We start from the raw sequence: 22841 nt of genomic DNA, 5'->3' as shown, positions 1-22841 counted from the left end.
TGATGATGGTTGGCCACAGTGGCACATGCCTGTAACCCCAGCACTTTGGGAGACTGAGGCGGGTGGATCACCTGAGGTCAGGAGTTCGAAACCAGCCTGGCCAACATGGTGAAGCCTTGTCTCTACTAAAATACAAAAATTAGCCAGGCATGGTGGCACACGTCTGTAATCCCAGCTACTCGGGAGGCTGAAGCAGGAGAATCACTTGAACACGGGAGGTGGAGGTTGCAGTGAGCCGAGATCATACCATTGCACTACAGCCTGGGCCACAGAGTGAGACTCTATCTCAAAAAAAAAAAAGAAAGAAAGAAATTCATGAGATGATTCTAAATTTTATGTGAAGACAGTCTGAAGGGGGAGAATAAATTTGGAGGAATAATGTTTTCCAATTTAAAAATTGATCCTAAAGGTATAAAATTATTAAGACATTGTGGTACTGGGATAATTATATATAGACAAATCCATGGAATAGAAGTAAGAGTCCAGGAATCAACCCTTACATTATGATAAATTGGTTTTGTCAGTGGTGTCAAGATAATTCACTGAGGAAAGAATAATCTTTTCAGGTGGGAAGATTTTTGTTTTCCTCCACAATTCAAATACTTGTACATCTTATGATGAGAAAATTCCCTACGTGTGGCCTCAGACAGTCATTTTGGTAACACAAACTCAAGTGGAAAACTTGAGTTCGAGACTTGAGTTCGAGACCAGCCTGGCCGATGTGGCGGAACCAATGACTTCTGTTTGGTCTGATTTATATAATCCTACGCAAGCAATAAAAACTTTCAATAATTCATGTTAGCTTAAGTGCCACATAGTTAGATGATATAATTTCAGTGTTTTTTAATAAAACAAATCTCTAGTGTAACATAGATCTGGTTAATGATCAGCATAAAATAGATGTAGGCCTGTTTTGATGGTCACTTCAAACGTTTATTTATTTATTTATTTATTTATTTATTTATTTATTTACTGGGGGGGATGGAGGCTCACTCTATCACCTAGTCTGGAGTGAAGTGGCTCAATCTCTGCTCACTGCGACCTCTGCCTCCTGGGTTCAGGCAAGTCTCCTGCCTCAGTTCCCGAGTAGCTGGGATTACAGGTATCTGCCACCACACCTGGCTAATTTTTGTACATTTAGCAGAGACAGGGTTTCACCACATTGGTCAGGCTAGTCTCGAACTCCTGACCTCAGGTGATCCGCCTGCCTCAGCCTCCCAAAGTGCTGGGATTATAGGCATGAGCCACCGTGCCGAACCCAAAAGTTCATTTAGTTGCATTATAGTATCTCATTAGAGCTGTGTATTTTGGAACATCTTAAATGTTTTCATCTTTAAAACATGGAATCTCGCTACATTCTTTGTCCAGGAACATCCACAGTACCGCCTTATTAGTAAATCTGCTTTATAATAAGATCCTTCTAAAGTAGAAATATTAACCTCCTCCTATTCAGTTCTGCCTTAGAGCAGTGTTATGGTGAGGTTCCTGTGTATATAGTTAGCTTCCCAGCGTCCTTCTTCCCTTCCTTTCCCATCACCCATTCAGGCATCCTTGTATAACAATGGCTTCTAGACAGACGTGTATAAGAGTCTTTTTTGTTTTTTGTTTTTTGTTTTTTGAATTCTGGGATACATGTGCAGAACGTGCAGGTTTGTTACATAGTTATTACAGGTGCCATGGTGGTTTGCTGCACCCATCAACCCGTCATCTAAGTTTTAAGCCCCTCATGCATTAGGTATTTGTCCTAATGCTCTCCCTCCCCTAGGCGCCACCCCCCTACAGGCCCCAGGTGTGATGTTCCCCTCCCTGTGTCCATGGGTTCTCATTGTTCAACTCCCATTTATGAGTGAGAACATGAGGTATTTGGTTTTCTGTTCCTGTGTTAGTTTGCTGAGAATAATGGTTTGTAGCTTCATCCATGTCCCTGGAAAGGACATGAACTCATCCTTTTTATGGCTGCATAATATTCCATGGTGTATATGTGCCACATTTTCTTTATCCAGTCTATCATTGGTGGGCATTTGGGTGGGTTCCAAGTCTTTGCTATTGTGAATAGTGCTGCAATAAACATACGTGTGCATGTGTCTTTATAGTAGAATGATATATAATCCTTTGGATATATACCCAGTAATGGGATGGCTGGGTCAAATGGTAATTCTGGTTCTAGATCCTTGAGGGATCACCACACTGTCTTCCACAATTGTTGAACTAATTTACACTCCCACCAACAGTGTATAAGTGTTCCTATTTCTCCACATCCTCTCCAGCATCTGTTGTTTCCTGACTTTTTAATGATCACCATTCTGACTGGCGTGAGATGGTATCATTGTGGTTTTGATTTGCATTTCTCTAATGACCAGTGATGAGCTTTTTTCATGTTCATTGGCCACATAAATAGACATGTATAAGACTCCTCACTCTTGAGTAGCTTGAAGTTTAACTGTAGTCAAATAAGGATAACTTATTTTTAAAATTTAGCATGATTCTAGAGAGTCCCAAAATCAGATGTGTTCAAGAGCCACATGAATAAGATAAAGTGCCGTTCTCATAAGTAATTGGGCATGGGTTGGGGCCGTGCCAGAATGAGGAGGGCAGGGCTTACCTTAAGGCATTCAGATTAAAATAATTAATCCTATTCTGACCTAGAAAGTTTTTTTTAAAGGTTTATGTAATCCACCAAGCTATAACTTCTGGCATAAAACATAATTTAAACCGTGATATTTTCTGAAGAAATGCTGTGGGAAAATCCCTCTAAATATTTAAGTATGTTATGTGTCTTCCATTCAGTGGGTACATCCAGTATAATCCAGAAATCCATACCTGTTTCAGAGCCCTCGTTTCATCCTACATTATGAATTGATTTCATAGGGTAAAGTGTTTGCAATGCATAAGACATTCCCCAAAGAGTAGCTATTTTGAATAGATACATTATATCTGAAATAGATATTTTTTTGTTAGCCAATAGCCCTCTTTCAACTTGTAGTCTAATTTCATCATAAAAGTTTGATAATAAAGCCAATCATAGCAAACTGTTAATGATTCATTTTTTTCTATTTTGATTAAACATTTTGCCTAATAGAGCTTATGATCTTGCTTGCTGAAATATGTTGAAACAAAAAGAACAGAAAGCTTGTAATAGTTCTAAGTTTTTTAACGGTCTAGAAAGTGATGTGGAAAAATACTTACTGGCTGCTGTTATGTTTAAGTAAAATCATGAAATACTGTGAATCCAACCCCAGGGCAACCCCTGGGCCCCCAAAAGGCTCCTTTGTAAACCATTATCTTTTCATTAGTTTAGTAGGAGACTGTGTTTATTAAAGTAAAATAGTAATTAAGTATGCATTTTAGACATATTCTGTTCATATGGAAAACTTGCCAGACTCTAGTTTGAATAGATGCTAAGATTGAGCTTTTTGACGCATTTTAGCAAATGTATTTCTCTTGATTCATACATTTTGTGAAAACATTTTTATTGAATCCAAATTAGAACATGATATAGTGTCTCAGTCATGGCTTCTAAAAAGGGTGGCAGCTACTAATCTTACAATTTCAATCTGTTCAAAAGTAGTTTTCTGTGAAATGCTGCAGAGAGGAGTGAAAGAGGAACTTGACACCAGTGAATCTGCTCTACCTCTGAATGTAGCTGCAGGGATTTGGTAGTAAATGTATCTAAACAGCGCTTTTTCTCTAATTAATATCATAGGAGAGACATTGACATGGTTTGACAGGCACTAGAGTCTGTTGTAGTATGGAAGATACATATGACGATTCCTGCCTGTGAGAGCCATCTGCTGGTTAAGGGAAAGCCTACAAAGTAATGCAGATATCTGGCTTGTTCATGTGAATAGAATCTGTTTTACTGAGATTTATGTAAATCCTGGTTAACTGAAAGTCTCATCCACTCTTGCTCTGCTTATGGTCTTGATAATTCATTTCCAGGGTGGTGTTTGATTCACTAACAAGGAAGTCGTTGTACCTACATGTATTTTGTGGCAGAAGTTAATTCAGAATTCTGTAGGTGATGTTCAATGTCTTATTTTAAATAATATTGAACTTTAGAAACAGTACACAATATATTTTGTAAACTGAATGTTCTCATTTCTGTTAAGGTAATTCTATCATGCAGCCAACTCAATTATTTTTGGTACAATTGTAAATAAAGTGGAATGACAGAGAAGGGACTAATTTTGTGGCATTAATGGGCAAGGAAGATATTATCATATACCACTGCCAAACTCAGCCTTTAAAAAACATTTCCCTTGTAAATATATAGTTTATAACAACTTTAACAAAAATATGTACTGGCTAGGCATAGTGGCTCATACCTATAATCCCAACATTCTGGGAGGCCGAAGTGGGAGGATCACTTGAGACCAGGAGTTCAAGACAGGCCAGGACAACACAACAAGACCCTTACTCTACCAAAAAAAAAAAAAAATTAACTAGGCATGGTAGCATGCGCCTGTAGTCCTAGCTCCCAGGAGGTGAGGCAGAAGGATTGTTTGAGCCCAGGAGTTTGAGGCTCCAGTGAGCTGTGACCATACCACTGCACTGCAGCTTGGGCAACAGAATGAGTCCTTGTCTCTTTTTAAAAAAAGATAAAAAGAGAGAAAAGAAAATACTTTATTTGGTAGATTGATAGTAAGTATACTGAATGCCCATCTGACAGTACTTATAAAATGGTTTACCTTTTTACAGTTCTCCAGAGAAAAGTATATGTCTTATCACAGCAGGCTATATTCAGTAACACTTATATGTGCTGTTGTTTTATATAATTGGGTTAAAGGGGAAATTTAAATGCTACAGATATTTTGTTGCTTTTTCCCATTTTATCATATGTTGGTTTGTAATACCTGTATCTTCATCTGAATAAGCATAACATTGTAATTAAAATCAAGTTCTGGAATCAGCCACTCGGGTCTGAGTTTTGGTGTAGCCGTAGACTTTGTCTTGGCCTTGGCCTTAACCTCTTTGTGCCTCAGTTTCCTCATCTGTGAAAGAGGGATACAGTGTACAGGGATAGTAGTGTCAACCTCAGAGGGTTGCTCTGAAGGTTAAGGCATTTAGGTCAGTGCCTGACACACAGTAAGCATTCTGTAAATACCGCTGTTATCCTCAGCTGTGCCCCTTGGAATTCTGTTGCGATAGAGTGTGTGAATTTACTAAAGCTCCTTCTGCTCTGGTTTTTAAATCTGTGATGTGTATGTCTTCTTTCCAGGCTTGAAAGATTGTCCTGGCCTTTTTAATTTTTTTTTTTTAACTCCTGTAAAAACTCCAATTTCAGTGAAGGACATCTCATCATGCTAAGGTCACACATGATGAATGGTCTTTTATTACCGGCTGATTACAGTTAACCCTAATTTCTTTCATGGCAGCCATGCGGCACCTTCCATTTAAATAGAGCTGTTCTTGGATGTGATTTTTTGAGCCTCTCTGGATTTAATTCTAATTTAACTTGCCATTCCAAGTGGGACTGTTGTGCAACCAAAGTCATGATTCACTCATTTGTTCTCTCTGGATCTAATTATTACAACATGGTACCAGTGAGGCCCCCTCAGGCGTTTATTCACTACTCTAAATGGTCTAACCTTCTGAGGAAAGAAGTGGGCCTTTAGTTATTATTCTTTGGGGCTGTACAGATGTATTTGGTATGGAATTTGGGAACACAGTAACAAGTGTTTTACCTGAACCATTTTCATCATACCAAGCTTATTACTAAAGATTATTGGAAGAATGCTCTACTGGTGTGTGCAGTAGTTACTTGCACATTCCCATTCTTTAAAATAAGGCCAGTTTTTGAAGCACAGAAGTCAGGTTGCATGCCTGTGAGGATTCTTCAAGTGCCTTCTGAACAAAGGGCATGTTGCTCAGAAAGCATAGGTAAGGCAGAGTGAAAACACTCAGCTGTTCTATTACCTAACACCCCTTCTTATGGGCAGCCCCCGAGTGAGATGGGGCAAGATAACATTGCCAGGAGTAAGGGTCTTTCCCTCACTTTTTCCAACTTATCGAAATGCCTATTAGGGTCAAAAGAAAGACTTTTGTTATTTCATTCACCAGCATCCTACACATTTATCAGTGGCCTCCCACTGAGAAATTTAATTGTAAGCAATACTTTAGAACACACTGCTCTTGAACTTGGAGGAAATAATTGAGACATTTATATGTATGTATTTTTAATGGTTACCCAGATTCCCAGATATTCACTAGCCACTTTGTGTAGCACTGAAAATATGAAACTTGGCCAGGTATGGTGGAACACGTCTGTAATCCCAGCACTTGGGGAGACTGAGGCAGAATCACTTGAAGCCGGGAGCCTGGGCAATATAACAAAACCTCATCTCTACAAAAAATTAAAAAGTTAGCCAGGCATGGTTGCGTGTACCTGTAATCTTAGCTACTCAGGAGACTGAGGGGGAGGATCACTAGAGTCCAGGAGTTCAAGATTACAGTGAGCTATGACTGTGCCACCTAGGCCACTAGTCTAGGTGACAGAGCAAGACCCTGTCTCAAAAAAAAAAAAAAGAAACTCAGGGAAATGGGTGTAGTAGTGTGGAATTGAGTGCTCATTGTCTGAAGACTTGGAATCAAAGTATCCTAGTAAGAATTAATTAACCAATTAAGAATAAATTAATTATAAAATTAAAAATTAGGAATACCAGGCTTAATAATGCATTATTTATTCTATTTAGCAAACTTTTTTTTTTGAATGCCCACAATGTCCTAGGTTCTGGAAATACAAAATTACTTGGTACCAACAACTCGACCGTCACCTTTCCAGCCATGGACTTGGCTCAGACAAACCGCAGTCCACGGTTGTCGTCCACTTGCCGTGCCCGCTGACTGTGGATTTATGCTGGGGATCCCAGCACAACAGCAGCGCTCTAGGAGCTTGGACTGCCCTGTCACCTTCCTGTGTTCTTCATGTCCTTCTGCACTTCTGGTTCGCTGTTACCTCAGCTTCACTTACCTTCCTACCTTTCCACAAAAAAATCAAATCAGCAGTTCCGAAAGGCATAGCTTAGCTAGGATTCTTTGACATGTGAAGATATCTCTGCCATTTAGAAAGGGAAACCAAGGAGAAAATCGACCCATTGAATGTCATTTCAAAGACAGCTTTACTGGGCACAACTATTCATTGCATATATCCTTTTTAAAAATGATTTTTATTGTACAGATACCTTTAGGTATTTGTTCTTCATCATGTTCTAAAACATTTCACTTAACTCTTTTTTTGAGACAAGTCTCACTTTTTCACCCAGATTTGCATGCAGTGGCGTGATCTTGGCTCACTGCAACCTCTACCTCCCCGGCTCAAGCAATCCTCTCACCTCAACCTCCCAAGCAGCTGGGAGTACAGGCACATGCCACCACACCCAGCTAATTTTTGTATGTTTTTGTAGAGACAGGGTTTCACCATGTGTTACCCTGGCTGGTCTTGAGCTCCTGAGCTAAGCGATCCACCTGTGTCGGCTTCCCTACGTGCTGTGATTACAGGCGTGAGCCACCGCACCTGGCCCACATTTCACTTTAGAATGAGGAAAACCAGGGCTGAGGTCCTATAGACAATCCACCTGTCTTCATTTTGATGTAAATTCAAAACTCACAGTGAAGCAATTTCATGGCCTTCTGTAGCCTTTGTTTTTGTTTCCCTGCCTGCCGTGTGTTTGGTGGTTGATGGGCTGTGTTGCAGGATTACTTCATTGGTCCCTAAAGAAACATTCATTATGACTGAATTCTGATTTCAGGGTTTTTTTGGTTGGTTTTTCTTTTTTTTATTTTTTTACTTTTCTCCTTATATACAGATAGCAAGATAAATAGCTAAAATCAATGAAACTCAGCAAAAGCCTCTGTTTGTGTGTTTATGCATAGTTACATTTAGACTTCTATATATTCATGTGTAGAAAATATTATACAAAACAAAGTGTTCTTATAGACTTTAAGTTATAACTTGCAGAAAACAAATACTCTATCATTTTCTCACTTTTAAAAGATGTTAAACATTGTACAACACTATGAATGACTTCCTTTTTTTCAGGAAAAAGAAGGAAGTGCCAAGATCAATATTTATTTTCATAACTACATATTCCAGAAATGAATTACTGTTGCTCTGTTATCACCACACAGCCTTACTTGTTCATGGGAATCAAACCCAGTGATAAAAATATACCTTGTCAGGAGTAACTACAGCTATTCTTACATGAGGCAGGCCAGCCACACTATTTTGACTCCTTTCACGGTAGACCCCAATCCCTGCAACTGTGAGTCAATTATGTGGAAAGTCACAAGTCTACATTGATAAGAAAGCTGAAAAAGGTGGCTTGGCCATACATAACATGTGTTCTTTCATTCTACTAATGTAGATCTTGCATAAAACTGTTTGAGACACAGGTAGATAAATATTGTTTATATTTGACCTTACCCAACATAAAGCTTTGTTTGCCTAATTTATGAGTAAAAGGGAGAAGGTACGCTGAAATCTTAAGACACATGTGTGCAGAAAGAGACTTTCAGAAAAAAATTCACTGGAGCAATATAAAAGTGCAAGTTACAAGTAGTCTATATGTCCATCACTTGGGAAATGGCAATGAATATTCACTGGACTCCCACCATATTTCATGTAACTGCATAGTCAGCAAACCACAGCTCATGGACAGAATACAGCCCACTGTTTTTTGGTTTGTTTGTTTATTTGTTTTGTAGAGATAGGGTCTCTCCTTCTTGCCCAGGTTGGTCTCAGATTCTTGGACTCAAGCGGTTCTCCTGCCTCAGCTTCCCAAAGTGCTGGGATTACAGGCTTGAACCACTGTGCCTGGCCAGCCCACTGTTTCTGTAAACAAAGTTTTATTGGAACATAACCACATTCATTTGTTTTTATATAATCTATGGGTGCTTTCATGATACAGTTGTAGAATTGATTAGTTACAACATAAGACTGTGTGGCCCTCAGTGTTGAAATAAAATATTTACTGTCTAGCCCTTTACAGAAAAAGTTCACTGACCCCTGATCTAAGTTGAATGTCATCAACTGTGAAATGCCCCATTACTTTATGTACCACTAATAAAAAAAATTACACCAGTAAAACTACAATAAGCCATCAATTGTAAGAAGCATTCTGATTTTAGAGATGGTTAAAATATTAAAAAATAGATCTTAAAATTGGTAAGTTATAAGTATATAGCACTTCAAATAAGTGAATTATGGTATTTATATCAACACGGATGAATCTCAAATGTTAAATGTTGAATAAAAAAAAAGAATAAAACAATTTGCAGAATGATATAAACAGCATGATATTATTCATATGACTTAAAAAAAAAAAAAAAAAAGAATGTCTGTAAATGCAGGTGTGAATAGGTAAACAGAATTTAAAAGAATTGGAAAGAGGTAAAGAAAACTCAGGATAGAGGCTTTTCCCTGGATGGAGGAGAAAGGACCAGGATCATGGTGGAAAGCAAGAGGGGAATTGATCTTCATCAGTAATGTTCAACTTTTAAAAGAGGTGATTTACCAATAAAAATTAATTTTTAAAAGCATCAAAATGTGAACAAGCTGGAAGAAGATATGTCAAAATATTAACTGTAATACATTTTGTAGAGTAGAAATATGAGTGACTGCTTTTTTATTGTATGTCACTGTAATTTTAAAGAACGTCATGGATAACTAAAAAAGATGAGTCATTATTTCTGTCTCAATCGAAAGAGATTAAGATTTTTTAAAGTACATGTTAATCAATTACGTGACATTATAAACTAATCCTGTTTTTCTACTGGGGCATTCAGATTAAACAACATGCAAGTCAGGGCCAAATTTCTTAGTTAAAACTTTTTTTATAATGGTGGTACAGTTAATCCTTAAAGACAATACATGTTATTCCTCACCACAAAGCAACTCCAACTAGAAAAGTTAAATGTCAGGTGCGTTTCACCAAACAGAAATAACTTGTCATGATTCATGTTACTGATGTCATTCCTTTCAGCCGGACCTCACTTGTTTTGAAGCATACCTTGTGATTTTACAGGAGTTTCTATGTTGTCACATGCAGTGCAGACCTTCTTGTGACTTATTAAGTGTATCATTTTGTCATTCATTTGTCTGTAGCAAGGCTTCTTATAATCTTCTCTATCAGGATATTCAGAAATTCAAAACCGTGAGATGGTAATTTACCCCTACCAGATTGTTTCTTCTGATCATGAGGAAATACTCACCGACCACTGCTTTCATTTGCTTTCAGTTTTTATTATTGTCGTTTGAAGCATGTCTTTCTCTCCCTTGGAGTGTTTTGCCAGAAAGAACTCACGCTGCCTGCCTTTCAGGATTCAAAAAGTGAGATCTGCCCAAGAGAGTGGTGGCAAGAACTATGGTCGTGTGGCCTTGAGTCTGTGAAGCTGTAGTGTCTGAGACAATGTTCCCATGCCACTAGAACCAAAACGGGGTGCTGTGCATCTCACCATGTAACTCCACTTTTTCTTTTTCCAGTTCAATTTCACCATTTAGTATTGAGAGCACAAGACGCCAGAGACGGTCTGAATCCCCAGACTCCAGAAAACGGCGTATCCACAGATGTGATTTTGAGGGATGCAACAAAGTGTACACAAAAAGTTCTCACCTGAAGGCTCACCGGAGGACACATACAGGTACCGCTCTGCAGGGCTTCTCACCTGTGAGCCACTGGGAGTCCATAAAGCGCCGGCCACTTACCTCAGGAGCCTTTCGTACTCATTCAGCCTGTGTACCTCTCAAATCCGGTTCCCTCCTTCTAGGCGGAGTGTATTCTCTCTCTTGAGAAAAAGAGAAACTGGAGAAACCAATGAAGTATTTGAGCTTTTAGAATGCTGGGAACACAGTGATTTAGTAGTCTTTCTCATAATCAGCATCACCGCTTAATCATTATATAGTCTATCAGTTTTAAAAAATGTCCACGTGGGACATAAAAGAGGAAGCTGAACAAAATTATTCTCTCTTAAAGTTAGTATTTTATCCATTCTTTTAGATCGTGCTTTTTTCTCTCCTCAAAACTCTCTCCCAAATAGCAAATAGGTAAGCAACTGGAAAATAAAAAATGACAGATACGTAGCATTGTGGGAAGTTTTTACAAACATTCAGGCATAACTCCATTTGATTTGCACTGGTTTTTTTTTATATAGGGAGAGGAGTTTTAGTATTGACAGTTTACAGAAAAGGAAATTGATACCATAATTGACTCACTGCCTTTGCCACTGTTCCCCTATCCATCTAGGAAATGAAGTGGTGACTCTGCACTTAGCCCCTGCCCACCCCATCCTCTGCCTTCTGTGTCCCTCAGGTGGCATCCTCTGGCTTCCTGAGCTTCCAGTTCCTCCTGGATGCCTCTAGTGCAAGGCCCTGGCAAAAGACTGAAGATTGGAAGAGGGCGCCACAATTCCACCACCTCTTCTAAGAAGAGTGTTGACTGGACTGTGTGAAGCCCAAAGAAGCCGATAGAGCAGGGAAACTCATGCACACATTCCCGGTAAAACATGGCTCACAGCAAGCAAGTCCAGTCCAGTGTCTTTCCTTGACAGTGTCTGTCACTGACTGGAGGCTTCACATGTAACAGATTCCCGTCTCAGACACGTGAAAGTAACTGAACTCTGTAAACTGCCTCACAGCTTAGGTATCAAAATAATTGAAATTAGCATCCTTTTCCGTTTAGCCCATGTTACCTCTCTGCTCCCTATTCTTTTCCCTTTCCTACTTAATTAGAGACAGGGTCTCACTATGTTAGCCAGGCTGGTCTTAAACTCCTGGGCTCAAGTGGTCCTTCCACCTTGGCCTTTCAGAATTCTGGGATTACAGGTGTGAGCCACTGTACCCAGACTCCCTATTCTACTTATTCTAGATTCTTCCTTCTCTATGATTCTGAGCTTCCCAACGAGAGGTTTTTATCTGTTTGTGAGGCTCTACTTTTAAGTCAGTTTCTTTATCATTAAGGCAAAGAATGAGTGTGAAGACATGGAAATTGAATAAGTATATTCCATCCTGGCCAGGTGCGGTGGCTCACGCCTGTAATCCTAGCACTTTGGGAGGCCGAGACGGGTGGATCACGAGGTCAGGAGATCAAGACCATCCTGGCTAACACGGTGAAACCCCGTCTCTACTAAAATACAAAAAAAATTAGCCGAGCATGGTGGCGGGTGCCTGTAGTCCCAGCTACTCAGGAGGCTGAGGCAGGAGAATGGTGTGAACCCGGGAGGCAGAGCTTGCAGTGAGCCGAGATCACACCACTGCTCTCCAGCCTGGGCGACAGAGTGAGATTCCATCTCAAAAAAAAAAAAAAAAAAAAAAAAAAAAAGTATATTCCATCCTACCAGTAGATAGTGAGCACAGATCATGGCAGGAAGTATGATTAGGCCATATTACTGACTTTATAGGAGCATTTCTGTTTTTAAAAAAATGACTTTCTACAATGATTCATCACATATTTTGAGTTATCCCTATTCTCTTTGAGCTTTCTGGAATACATATTAGCCTCATTTTCACACAGACACCTCTACTTCTCTTACCCAAGTGATGAACAGTGAAAGAGAGGAAAATCTTTAATCAGGTACTATTAAAGGATTTAACTCCATGGCAGTATAGGATTGCATCTTACAGATTCTAACATATACCATGAGAGCAGAGGAGACATCATTTATGCATTGTAATTCAGAACAATCTGAACCTGGAATGCTATGCTGAAGCAGAATTCATTAGCTTGGCTATTAATACAATGAAATCACAGACTCTAAGGGTCAGAATGAACTTTATATGTTACAGTCTAGTGTTTCCTAATTAGGGGAACCCCTTGCGTGTCATATTTCACAGGGAGCGAGTCACTGCTATGCAGTTTTCTGCATACTTATGTGTATTTTTAAAAATTTGTTCTTAACAACCAGATGGTTGTAGCTGTTATTATCTTTTTTGCACTTCTGGCTGACTACTGTTCCCACATTAGTAGTTTAACCAACTCTCCTTAAGTGCCCTGAGTGGCCGCATATTCTTCTGCAACACAATCTGAAGGCAGAGTTCTCTCTTACAATGTCCAGTAGCCTCTTACAGTGCTGTTTAGGTCTTGGAATCTTCTGGTTGAACAGAATGACTCTAATGATAATGCTATAATTTTCACTCATTGGCCCCGGTGTTCCTCTCAACACTGTCATGAACCAACTCACATCTTAATTCTCCAGATCAAACACCTCCAGTTTTCTCAGCTGTGTCTTCATAAGTTCACTCCAGCTGATCATTGTGTCTTTTTAAGTTTTCATACCACAAATTGAGGGAACACATCCTGTGAATGGACTTCTCTTAATACAGGTGTACCTCAGAGATATTGTGGGTTCAGTTCCAGACCACTCCAATGAAGTAAGTATCACAAGAAAGCAAGTCACACAATTTTTTGGTTTCCCTATTACATTTAAAAGTTGTGTTTACACTGTACTCATGTGTGCAATAGCATTGTCTTAAAAAAGTACATATCTTAATTAAAAAGCACTTTGTTGCTAACAAGTACTAACAAGTCATCTGCGCCTGTAGAGTCGTAATCTTTTGGCTAGTGGAGGGTCTTGCCTCTGGGTTGATGGCTGCTGACTGATCAGGGTGGTAGTTGCTAAAGGTTGGAGAGGCTGTGGAAATTTCTTAAGACAACAATGAAGTTTGCCACATCGGTGGACTCTTCTTTCATAGAAGATTTCCCTGTAGCATGTGATGCTGTTTCATAACATTTTACCCACCATAGAACTTCTTTCTAAATTGCAGTCAATCTTCCGATGCTTCTTTATCAACTAAGTTTATATAATCTAAATCCTTCATTGTCATTTCAACAGTGTTGACAGCATCTTCACTGGGAATACATTCCATTTCAAGAATCACTTTTTTTGTTCATCCATAAGAAGCAGTTCCTCATTCATTCAAGTTTTATCATGAGATTGCAGGAATTCAGTCACATCTTCAGGCTCCACTTCTAATTCTTTTTTTTTTTTTTTTTTTTTTGCAACAGAGTTTCCCTCTCATTGCCCAGGCTGGAGTGCAATGGCGCAATCTCGGCTCACTGCAGCCTCCGCCTCCCAGTTTCAAGCAATTCTCCTGCCTCAGCCTCCTAAGTAGGTGGGATTACAGGCATGTGCCATCACACCTAGCTAATTTTGTATTTTTAGTAGAGACAGAGTTTCTCCATGTTGGTCAGGCTGGTCTCGAACTCCCGACCTCAGGTGATCCACCCACCTCAACCTCCCAAAGCGCTGGGATTACAGGCATGAGCCACCGCACCTGGCTGCACTTCTAATTCTAATTCTAATTCTCCTGCTGTTTCCACCACATCTGCAATTCCTTCCTCCTTGGAAGCCTTGAATCCCTCAAAGTCATCAATGAGGATTGAATCAACTACTTCCACATTCCTATTCATGTTGATTTTTGACTTATCATGAATCACAAATGTTCATAATGGCATCTAGAATGGTGAATCCTCTCCAGGGGTTTTTAAATTTAATTTGCCCGGATTCACAAGAGGAATCACTAGTTATGGAGCTATAGTCTTATGAAATGTATTTCTTAAATGATAAGACTTAAAAGTCAAAGTGACTCCTTGATCCATGGGCTGAAGAATGCATGTTGTGTTAGCAGGCAGGAAAACAACATCCATCTCCTTGTACATCTCATCAGAGCTCTAGGGTGACCAGGTGCATTGTCAATGAGCAGTAATATTTTTCAAGGCATCTTTTTTTCTGAGCAGTAGGCCTCAACAGTGGGCTTAAAACATTCAGTAAACCATGCTGTAAAATCCAAGCTTTGTTGTTACATGTATACAGCATAAGCGGATTTAGCATTTGATTTAGCATAATTCTTTAAGGGCCCTAGGATTTTCAGAATGGTATATGAGCCTTGGCTTCAGCTGAACGTTACTAGCTCCATTAGTCCCTAACAAGAGTCAGTGTGTCCTTTGAAGCTTTAAAGCTAGGCATTGACTTCTTGTCTCTAGCTCGGAAAGTCCTACATGACATCTTTCAATAGGAGGGTATATCATCTACACTGAAAATCTGTAGGTTAGTATGGCTACCTTCATCAGTGATCTTAGCTTGATCTTCTGGATAACTTGCTACAGCTTCTACACCAGCACTTGGTGCTACAACGTGCACTTATATGTTATGGAGACAGCTTCTGTCCTTAAACCTCATGAACCAACCTCTGCTAGCTTCCAGCTTTCCTTCTGCAGCTTTCTTACCTCTCTCAGCTTTGAAGAATTGAAGAGTTAAGCCCTTGCTCTGGATTAAGCTTTAGCTTTGGGGGATATTGTAACTGGTTTGATCTTCTATCCAGACCACTCAAACTTTCTCCAAATCAGCAATAAAACTGTTTTTGCTTTCTTATCATTTGTGTGTTAGCTGGAGTAACATTTTAATTTCCTTCTGGAACTTTTCCTTTGCTTTCACAACTTGGCTAACTGGCTCAAGAAGCCTAGCTTCCAGCCCGTCTCAGCTTCCGACGTGCCTGACTCGCTAAGCATAATCATTTATAGCTTTTGATTTAAAGTGAAAGATGTATGACTTTTCCTTTCACTTGAACACTTAGAGGTTATTGTAGGGTTACTGACTGGCCTGATTTCAGTATTGTTGTGTCTCAAGGAATGGGGGGGCTCAAAGAGGGAGTGAGATGGGGTAGCAGCTGGTCAGTAATGAAGTCACAACACACACAACATTTATCCATTGAGTTCGCCATCTTGGGTACAGTTCATGGAACCCCAAAACAATTACAGTAGAAACATCAAAAGTCACTGATCACAGATCACCATAAAAAATATACTAATAATTTAAAAGTTTGAAATATTGCGACAGTTACCCAAGTGTGACACGAAGATGCACAGTGAGCACATGCTGTTGGGAAAATGGCACCGGTAGACTTGCTCGACTAGGATTGCCACAAAACTTTAATTTGTAAACACACACACAACACACAAACACACACACACAATATCTTCGAAATGCAATAAAGTGAAGTGCAGGAAAATAAGATATGCCTGTATATGCAAAAATGGTGTTAAGTTTTTTAGCAGTTTACTCTCTCTACTAGGTTATCTAAATCAAAAAGTGCTGACAACTGTATCTTGTCTAACCCTTGTACCTATAATAGATTTCTTTTAAACCTAAGCATGCAATGTTTTATGTGTGGTTGGAGCCGTCCCTTAATGATGGCTTTGCTTGTAGGTAGTGTGTTCCCTATCACTGAAAGTGTTGAGGCACAGGCTGGAAATACAGGACAGAATCATTATTCTGAGGGTTGCACATACTTTTTCAAGTCTAAGAAATAATTATTCTATATTCATTTTCTTGATTTGGGCCCATTATTCTAATAAACTGAAATGACTTGAAAGTTCTCCCCACCCACTTTGCTTTTATTATTTTTGCTGTCTGTTTCAGCTTCTTCATCTATGCCAGGTAATTGATGAATGTATTGAATGGGATGCATTCAAGGAAAAAACCCAAAGGCATGATCCGAGAGGTCTCCATTCAAATAGGTCTTAGTTCTTTAAACAGTAGCCAAAATCCACCTAGCTCTCCTGTTTCCAGCTCACATTTCTCTACCTCACAGTTGCATCTAAATGTCCATGCAAAATACCTGCCCAAAACCAAGATATGTCAAATCCATTCATCCACTTAGCAGAGAGATAGTTACTATGTGCAGGCATGGCTTCCTTGAACTATTATCAGTCAAATAACATTATTTTTAAAAAGAAAGAAAGTGAAATTCTGTTGATTTTCTGTAACTAGTTCAGAATGAGCCCATCCTGACTTCTGATTTATAATTATGTATAAGATTTTATAACAGCATTCAAAATGAAATCAAAACTAGTTCTCTAGGGAATCAGGTTGGTTTGCATGCTCTTAGTAAATATCTTCTTAGCCTTACCTTTGCTTCAGGCATATTGAGTAAGTTACTTGTGTGTGACCAACACAATTAATTTGGAGTTTGGGATTATAACAGTTGACTTACGAGAGCCATGCACGCTATGGGAGGGGAGTAAGTATCAGTGAGAAACTTCCTTTGAGATAGTTAATTTTGCCTTTAATGCTTGATCTTTTTGTACCATGTAAGTACCTAATAAGTCATCTTTTTATTTACAACTTAGTAACTTAAACATATTTGTAGGTATTTGAAAGAGGAACATTTTCTAGATATTAGCAAAGAATTTAGAGTAGTAAAAGAAATGCTGAGGAGTGCCTTTCTAAATTAAAAATAAGTATATTTTCGTGAATGTACAGTTTAGATAATAACATGAAGATGTGACCAAGTATTTTTTAATGACCTGCTTGTGCTTAATCATTTAAGGCATGTTAAAAAGGAAAAACTGTATCTCAGCCGTCACATACACATTATTGTCAGCAGGTAAATTATATCCACTGTCTCAATTGTGGGTCTCTGTGCGTGAAGCAGTTTACAGAGTATTTTTAAAAATATTCATATTCAAAAATAAATATTAATACTTAAATGAGTACGTACTGCCATTTAAATTAATATGGTCATTTAAATATGTGCTGTACAAAACAATTATGCACTATGGATTCCCTCACATTAAGAATTCTATTGCTTACTAACTGATTTGCATTTGAATTTTAGAAGAAAATAATTTTGTGAATTTGGTTTTGCTATTTAGAATTCTCACTATTTTCTAAAAAATAAATGATCTAGTAATTTCTACAATGCAGTACAAGCAAGTAGCATTCAGGCATCAGTGATTCCTACAGCCACTAGATGGTGCACCAGAACCAGATGTTGGGTCTAGTCTAGCAGAGGGTCTGAAAAGAAGAAACTAGAACTCTCACGGTATATATGACATGACATTAAAATGGAACAATGACACTGACATTATCAGTGTTCTGCAGAATATTACAATTTAATGATGAAGTTTTAAAAAGGCAAAATAAAGATAAAATCTGTTTCAAATGAATCTGGAAATATTTTCTATCCCCAATTGACATACTGTTCTCTAATAAATTTGTGAGGCCCTGTAAGTAATCCCGTAGAATACTCATTTTAATTCATATGAAAACTATATACCTATGACCTTAAAAATTAGTAAACTTAAGGTAGTCACGTTTCTTAGGAATTATTCATATCTGAATTTTGTACATAAAGGAAGTTTATTCATAGAGACACTTAAAAATATTAAGCAATTATGATTTAATTGTTTCCAGAGTATGTTCTTCCCAACCTTTATGAAACCACACATTATTTCATATTTTTTCTCTTGATGAATGAAGCCTCTGTAATTAATATCAAATACTGTAACATATTTATTCCATTAATTATATTTGATTATATATTTGGAATGCACATACGCATATGTACACACGCCCCTCCACACAGTGATCCTAAATGATTGCAGATTCTGTCCTTTCTCACTTTCTTACTTGTCTCATCATTTCTTGCTGCTATTCCTGTATTACTCGCTTCTAATTTGAATCTTCATCTTCATTTACTGGATGAGATTCTGAAGTGGTTTGAGGATATTCCTACAAAGAAAATCAGGGGCTTTGTGACAGCTGTGCATCCTGGTGGCCTTTTGTTCGCAGGTGCTTGTGGTTGCTAGGTCTTAACTTCAGATGAGTGAGTGCTGCTGTTCATGACTTCACATCTGTATTCATTAATTAAATAACTCATTCCACATAAAGCTCCATTTCAGACCCCCCCCCCATCTAGGTTCCTTGTTAGATAAAGCATAGGGCTTAGTGATGCCAAGATAATAAATCATTAAAGAGCACACTGACATTTTTCAAGGAAAAAATCCTCTCCCTATAAGTTGTTTGTAAGTCCTGATCAAATAGCTCGTGAATATGAGCTATATTGGTAACTGCTGAGATATAAGAAAATGTAATAGAAATATCACCAAACTTGAAGTCCAGAGACAAAAGTTTCAATCTGTCTTTGGCCTCTAACTGACTGGTGAACTTAGACAAACTACTCATGTGAATTATTCTCAGGTTTTCTTTTTTACCTTTGAACACAAACATAGGTCTTCTAGTGCCTTACATATCCTCATCACACGTCTCCCTGGAAAGGAGCAAGATTAGGGCACGTGAACACGGGCAGGTATTAGGAAAGCAGTAGAGCTGGGGTTGAAACTCTGGTTTCTCTCAAGCCTATGCTTGTCCTTACATCTGGTCTCAGGCTAGTTTGCTGATAACCTACGAGCCTTCTCTCTTCACTGGAACCATGCTGCTATGCATGTCTACCCAGCAGTACCTACTCGTTCAGCATCGACCCTTCAGGGATGGTAAAGTAATGAGAGAGCAAGAGACTTTAATCTGTTTTTAAGGCTTTAATTAACATAGACTGGTCTCTCTCCGTAATCTACTAAAATTTTGTTAGAAGCCAGTGAGAAGATGTGGGCCAAAAGCATTAATCATTAAATAAAATTAAATAGACTGCTCTGGAGTGCTTGTTTGGCACACAGCTCTTTGAATGTAATGGTGTCACGTACAAACGAAGACAGCAAGGAGTCCTAAATCTGGTGGGAGAGACGGCCTCATTCACACGTATCCAGCATGTAAAATAATATGTAATAGGAAAGCCCCGAGTGAGCTCTGTGCCAGTTGCTACAGCAGCACTGAAGGGGTCATTCGTCCTTACTGGGGGGATGCAGCAAGCATCACCTGCCTATGCAGGCAAGCATGTTTCAGTGCCACCTCCAACAAGGAAAACAAAAAATTTGGATTGGTAACAAAATGTTTTGCAGGTGTAGCACTTATTTTCGTTAATGGGGAAGGGCGTCATTTTAACCTATCACGGAGAGTTACTGTTTACAGACATATGCTTAAGATTTACAATGATTGGAATGTAGGCAACCATTCTGTACGTAGTTGATCAAATTTTGTTTTAAAAGTTTTACCTTATTTTATTTAAAAAATAAGTTGATCTTTTTTCCTATATTTAGAAAAGACTTCCAAACCTATCAATTATTATTTTTATTTGAAAACATAAGTTGATCTTTTTTCCTATGTTTAGAAAAGACTTCTAAACCTATCCATTATTACCTCATTTAAATAAATAAATTACTAAATGAGTTGTGTTTCATAATTCTGTTTATGTTCGCACATAAATTATCAATGACGGTACAAAGCTAAATATGCCATGGGATTTGTTGGGTTTTTTTTTTCTGAGATGGAGTCTCACTCTGTTGCCAAGCTGGAGGAGTACAGTGGCATGATCTCGGCTCACTGCAACCTCCGCCTCCTGGGTTCAAGCGATTCTCCTGCCTCAGCCTCCCAAGTGGCTGGGACTACAGGTGCTTGCCACCACGCCCAGCTAATTTTTGTATTTTTAGTAGAGATGGGGTTTCACCATGTTGGACAGGATGGTCTCGATCTCATGACTTCGTGATTCACCTGCCTTGGCCTCCCAAAGTGCTGGGACTACAGGCGTGAGCCACCGCGCTCGGCCTCCATGGGATCTTTATAGTGTCTTCGTGACATCATTCTCCTTCCTTTGCTTCTGGCTTTATTTTATCCGTACATCCATCAAAGCTGGGTTATATAAAAGGTATGGAATATAGTATCTTCAGTCTTTCTACTTTCTCTCGTTCTGCCTAAGAATAACTGGATTTGAGTGTTGGTCATCTTATCCTAAATGGTAAAATTAACTGCTACTAATATAAAATGTGTGGTTTTAATGGAATTATTAAAGACAATAAGAAATTGTATTTTGATAGAATATAAATTCATCATTAAAGAATATGTAAAAATAGGGTTGGACACATTGGCTTACACCTGTAATTCCAGCACTTTGGGAGGCTGAGGTGGGAGGATCACCTGAGGTCAGGACTTCTAGAACAGCCTGGCCAACATAGCAAAACCCATCTCTACTAAAATTACAAAAATTATCTGGGCGTGGTGGCATGCCCCTGTAGTACCACCAGCTACTCGGGAGTCTGAGGCAAGAGACTCGCTTCAACCTGGGAGGCAGAGGTTGCAGTGAGCTGAGATCATTCCACTGCGCTCCAACCTAGGTGACAGAGCAAGACTCCCATCTCAAAAATAAATAAATAAATAAATAAATAAATAAATAAATAAAATGTTGATTCATAATGCTTGTGATAATTCAATTAAAAATCTCCATAACCAAGAATAATAGAATTGTAAGAAATATATTTTAAATGTTAAAATAATGCTCATTTGAGCAACAAAATACAAGGCTCAGTCACATGTTACTAATTTTAGAGGTTTAAAACAAAATATTTGTTTGCAGACTAGAACTGCAAGTGGCACTAGTATTAAATGATACCTCACAAATATATTGTTCTTTTCAAAAGTATGTATTCTAATTCATTAGACAAGAAAACATTATAGAATAGATAGAATGTAAACAGTATATTCTCTTTGTCTCACAAAAATAGATTACTCTTTTGTTGACTCTTCTATGTTCTATTTTTAAAAGAACAAAGTATTTAAATTAAAGTAGTTTCATTCGTTTGATCAATAAGTCTTTATTAGCACACAGCACTAATGTGTTAGTCCCTGGAGATACAGTGGTGACAAGGCTCAAAGCCATCCTCAGTGTGGCACTGCTGAGTGGGACAGAAAGGAAAACCTTCAATCACAGTGTGGTGGGAAGAGAGTGTCTCGGGGTACTGTGGGGCCAACAAGTGGCATGATCAGATTATCTTTCAAAAAGTTTTCTTTCTCTACAGCATGGACAATAAATTGGTGTGCCTAGGAGGCAAGACGGAGAAACAGAATCATTAGAAACTGGTCTTGGTAAAAGGTGGAAAGGACCTAAAGCAAGGTAGACCACCACTGTGGGGATAAACTGGGAAGACTGCTGGATAGATTTTGGAAGGCAGAACTGGCAGATGTAATTATTAGAGCAGGGCAGGCAGGGAATCACACAGAGGGAAGAGTCCAAGAAATCTCTCCAACTGGAGACACTGATGATCTGGTAACTGAGTAGATGGAGTTATCATTTTTCCAGATAGCAAAACTGGAAGAGGAACAGGTTTAGGTGGTAAATGCTGAGGAAGTTTTGGTCGTGTTGAAGATGCTTTCAGACCGCCCATTGGAAATGTCCTGTCTCCCTCTCTGGCACTTAGGAGAGAGATTGAGGTATATAGCTGCTTAGGAGCCTTTCCCTTATAGGTTGTATTGGAAGCCGTATGAGCCAAGAGGAACATCTGCCAGGTTAGAAGTTAAGTCAAAATCTTGGGAAACATTTATGTGACAGGTAAAGGAAGAGGTCTCTGCAAAAGAAACAGAAAAAAGTAACCAGTCACATAGGAAAAGAAAGGTCACTACATAGAAATGGAAACTCAGAACAGCCAAATAAAATATTGTCTTTTGACCTTGAACTTTTTACTTACACTGAAGTTCACTTTTATTGTGGGATATTTTAGTTCATTTATATTGGATTTCTGAGTGAGAAGGGCTAGCCTGTTTCTGTTAATACCATTGCCTGTCCTGTGAGTAGTAGCTCAGATTTGCAGTCTCCATGCCCAGTTCTGACCAGATATCCTGGTTTATGACAGCACTAATTTAAAATGTTGAGAGGCAGGGTGAGTGGTAATTGAGACACATGCTAACTGGGTGATGACACTGGGTGAAGTGGGGTTAGTTATTGCAACGACTTCATTAAGAAGTTGTCCAAATTAAATGAGGTAACATCCATAAAGCTCTTAGAGCAAAATATGGTACATGGAAAGTACGATATGCTTTAACAAATATAATTTTTATCAACGATACTTATTAGAGAATATGCAGTATTATTTAGAGGAGGAAAGAAGGAACCCACTTGGTCTTCATAATACCTAATGAAAAAGATAGTCAATTAATTCAATCCAGGCAATTCAGTAGAATGGAGA

At 38.7% G+C, this 22841-nt stretch overlaps 1 protein-coding gene across 11 annotated transcripts in view; it reads left to right on the top strand.

Moving 5' to 3' along the window:
• Positions 1 to 22841, top strand: part of KLF12 (Kruppel like factor 12) — a 453886-nt gene that overhangs the window by 413556 nt on the left and 17489 nt on the right. For 10 of the 11 annotated variants that reach the window (XM_017951303.3, XM_031655900.1, XM_017951311.3 and 7 more), the window contains one exon: positions 10481 to 10638. In XM_017951303.3, coding sequence (XP_017806792.1) covers positions 10481 to 10638 — 158 coding nt within the window. Of the gene's footprint in view, positions 1 to 10480; positions 10639 to 11306; positions 12071 to 22841 lie in introns of those variants that run through there. The other variant, XM_021929432.2, reaches the window with a different exon arrangement.

This window comes from Papio anubis, chromosome 15 (assembly GCF_008728515.1).
Source record: "Papio anubis isolate 15944 chromosome 15, Panubis1.0, whole genome shotgun sequence".
Taxonomy (NCBI): domain Eukaryota; kingdom Metazoa; phylum Chordata; class Mammalia; order Primates; family Cercopithecidae; genus Papio; species Papio anubis.
Note: the sequence above shows the minus strand (reverse complement) of the source record. Positions and strands in the feature narration are given on the sequence as shown.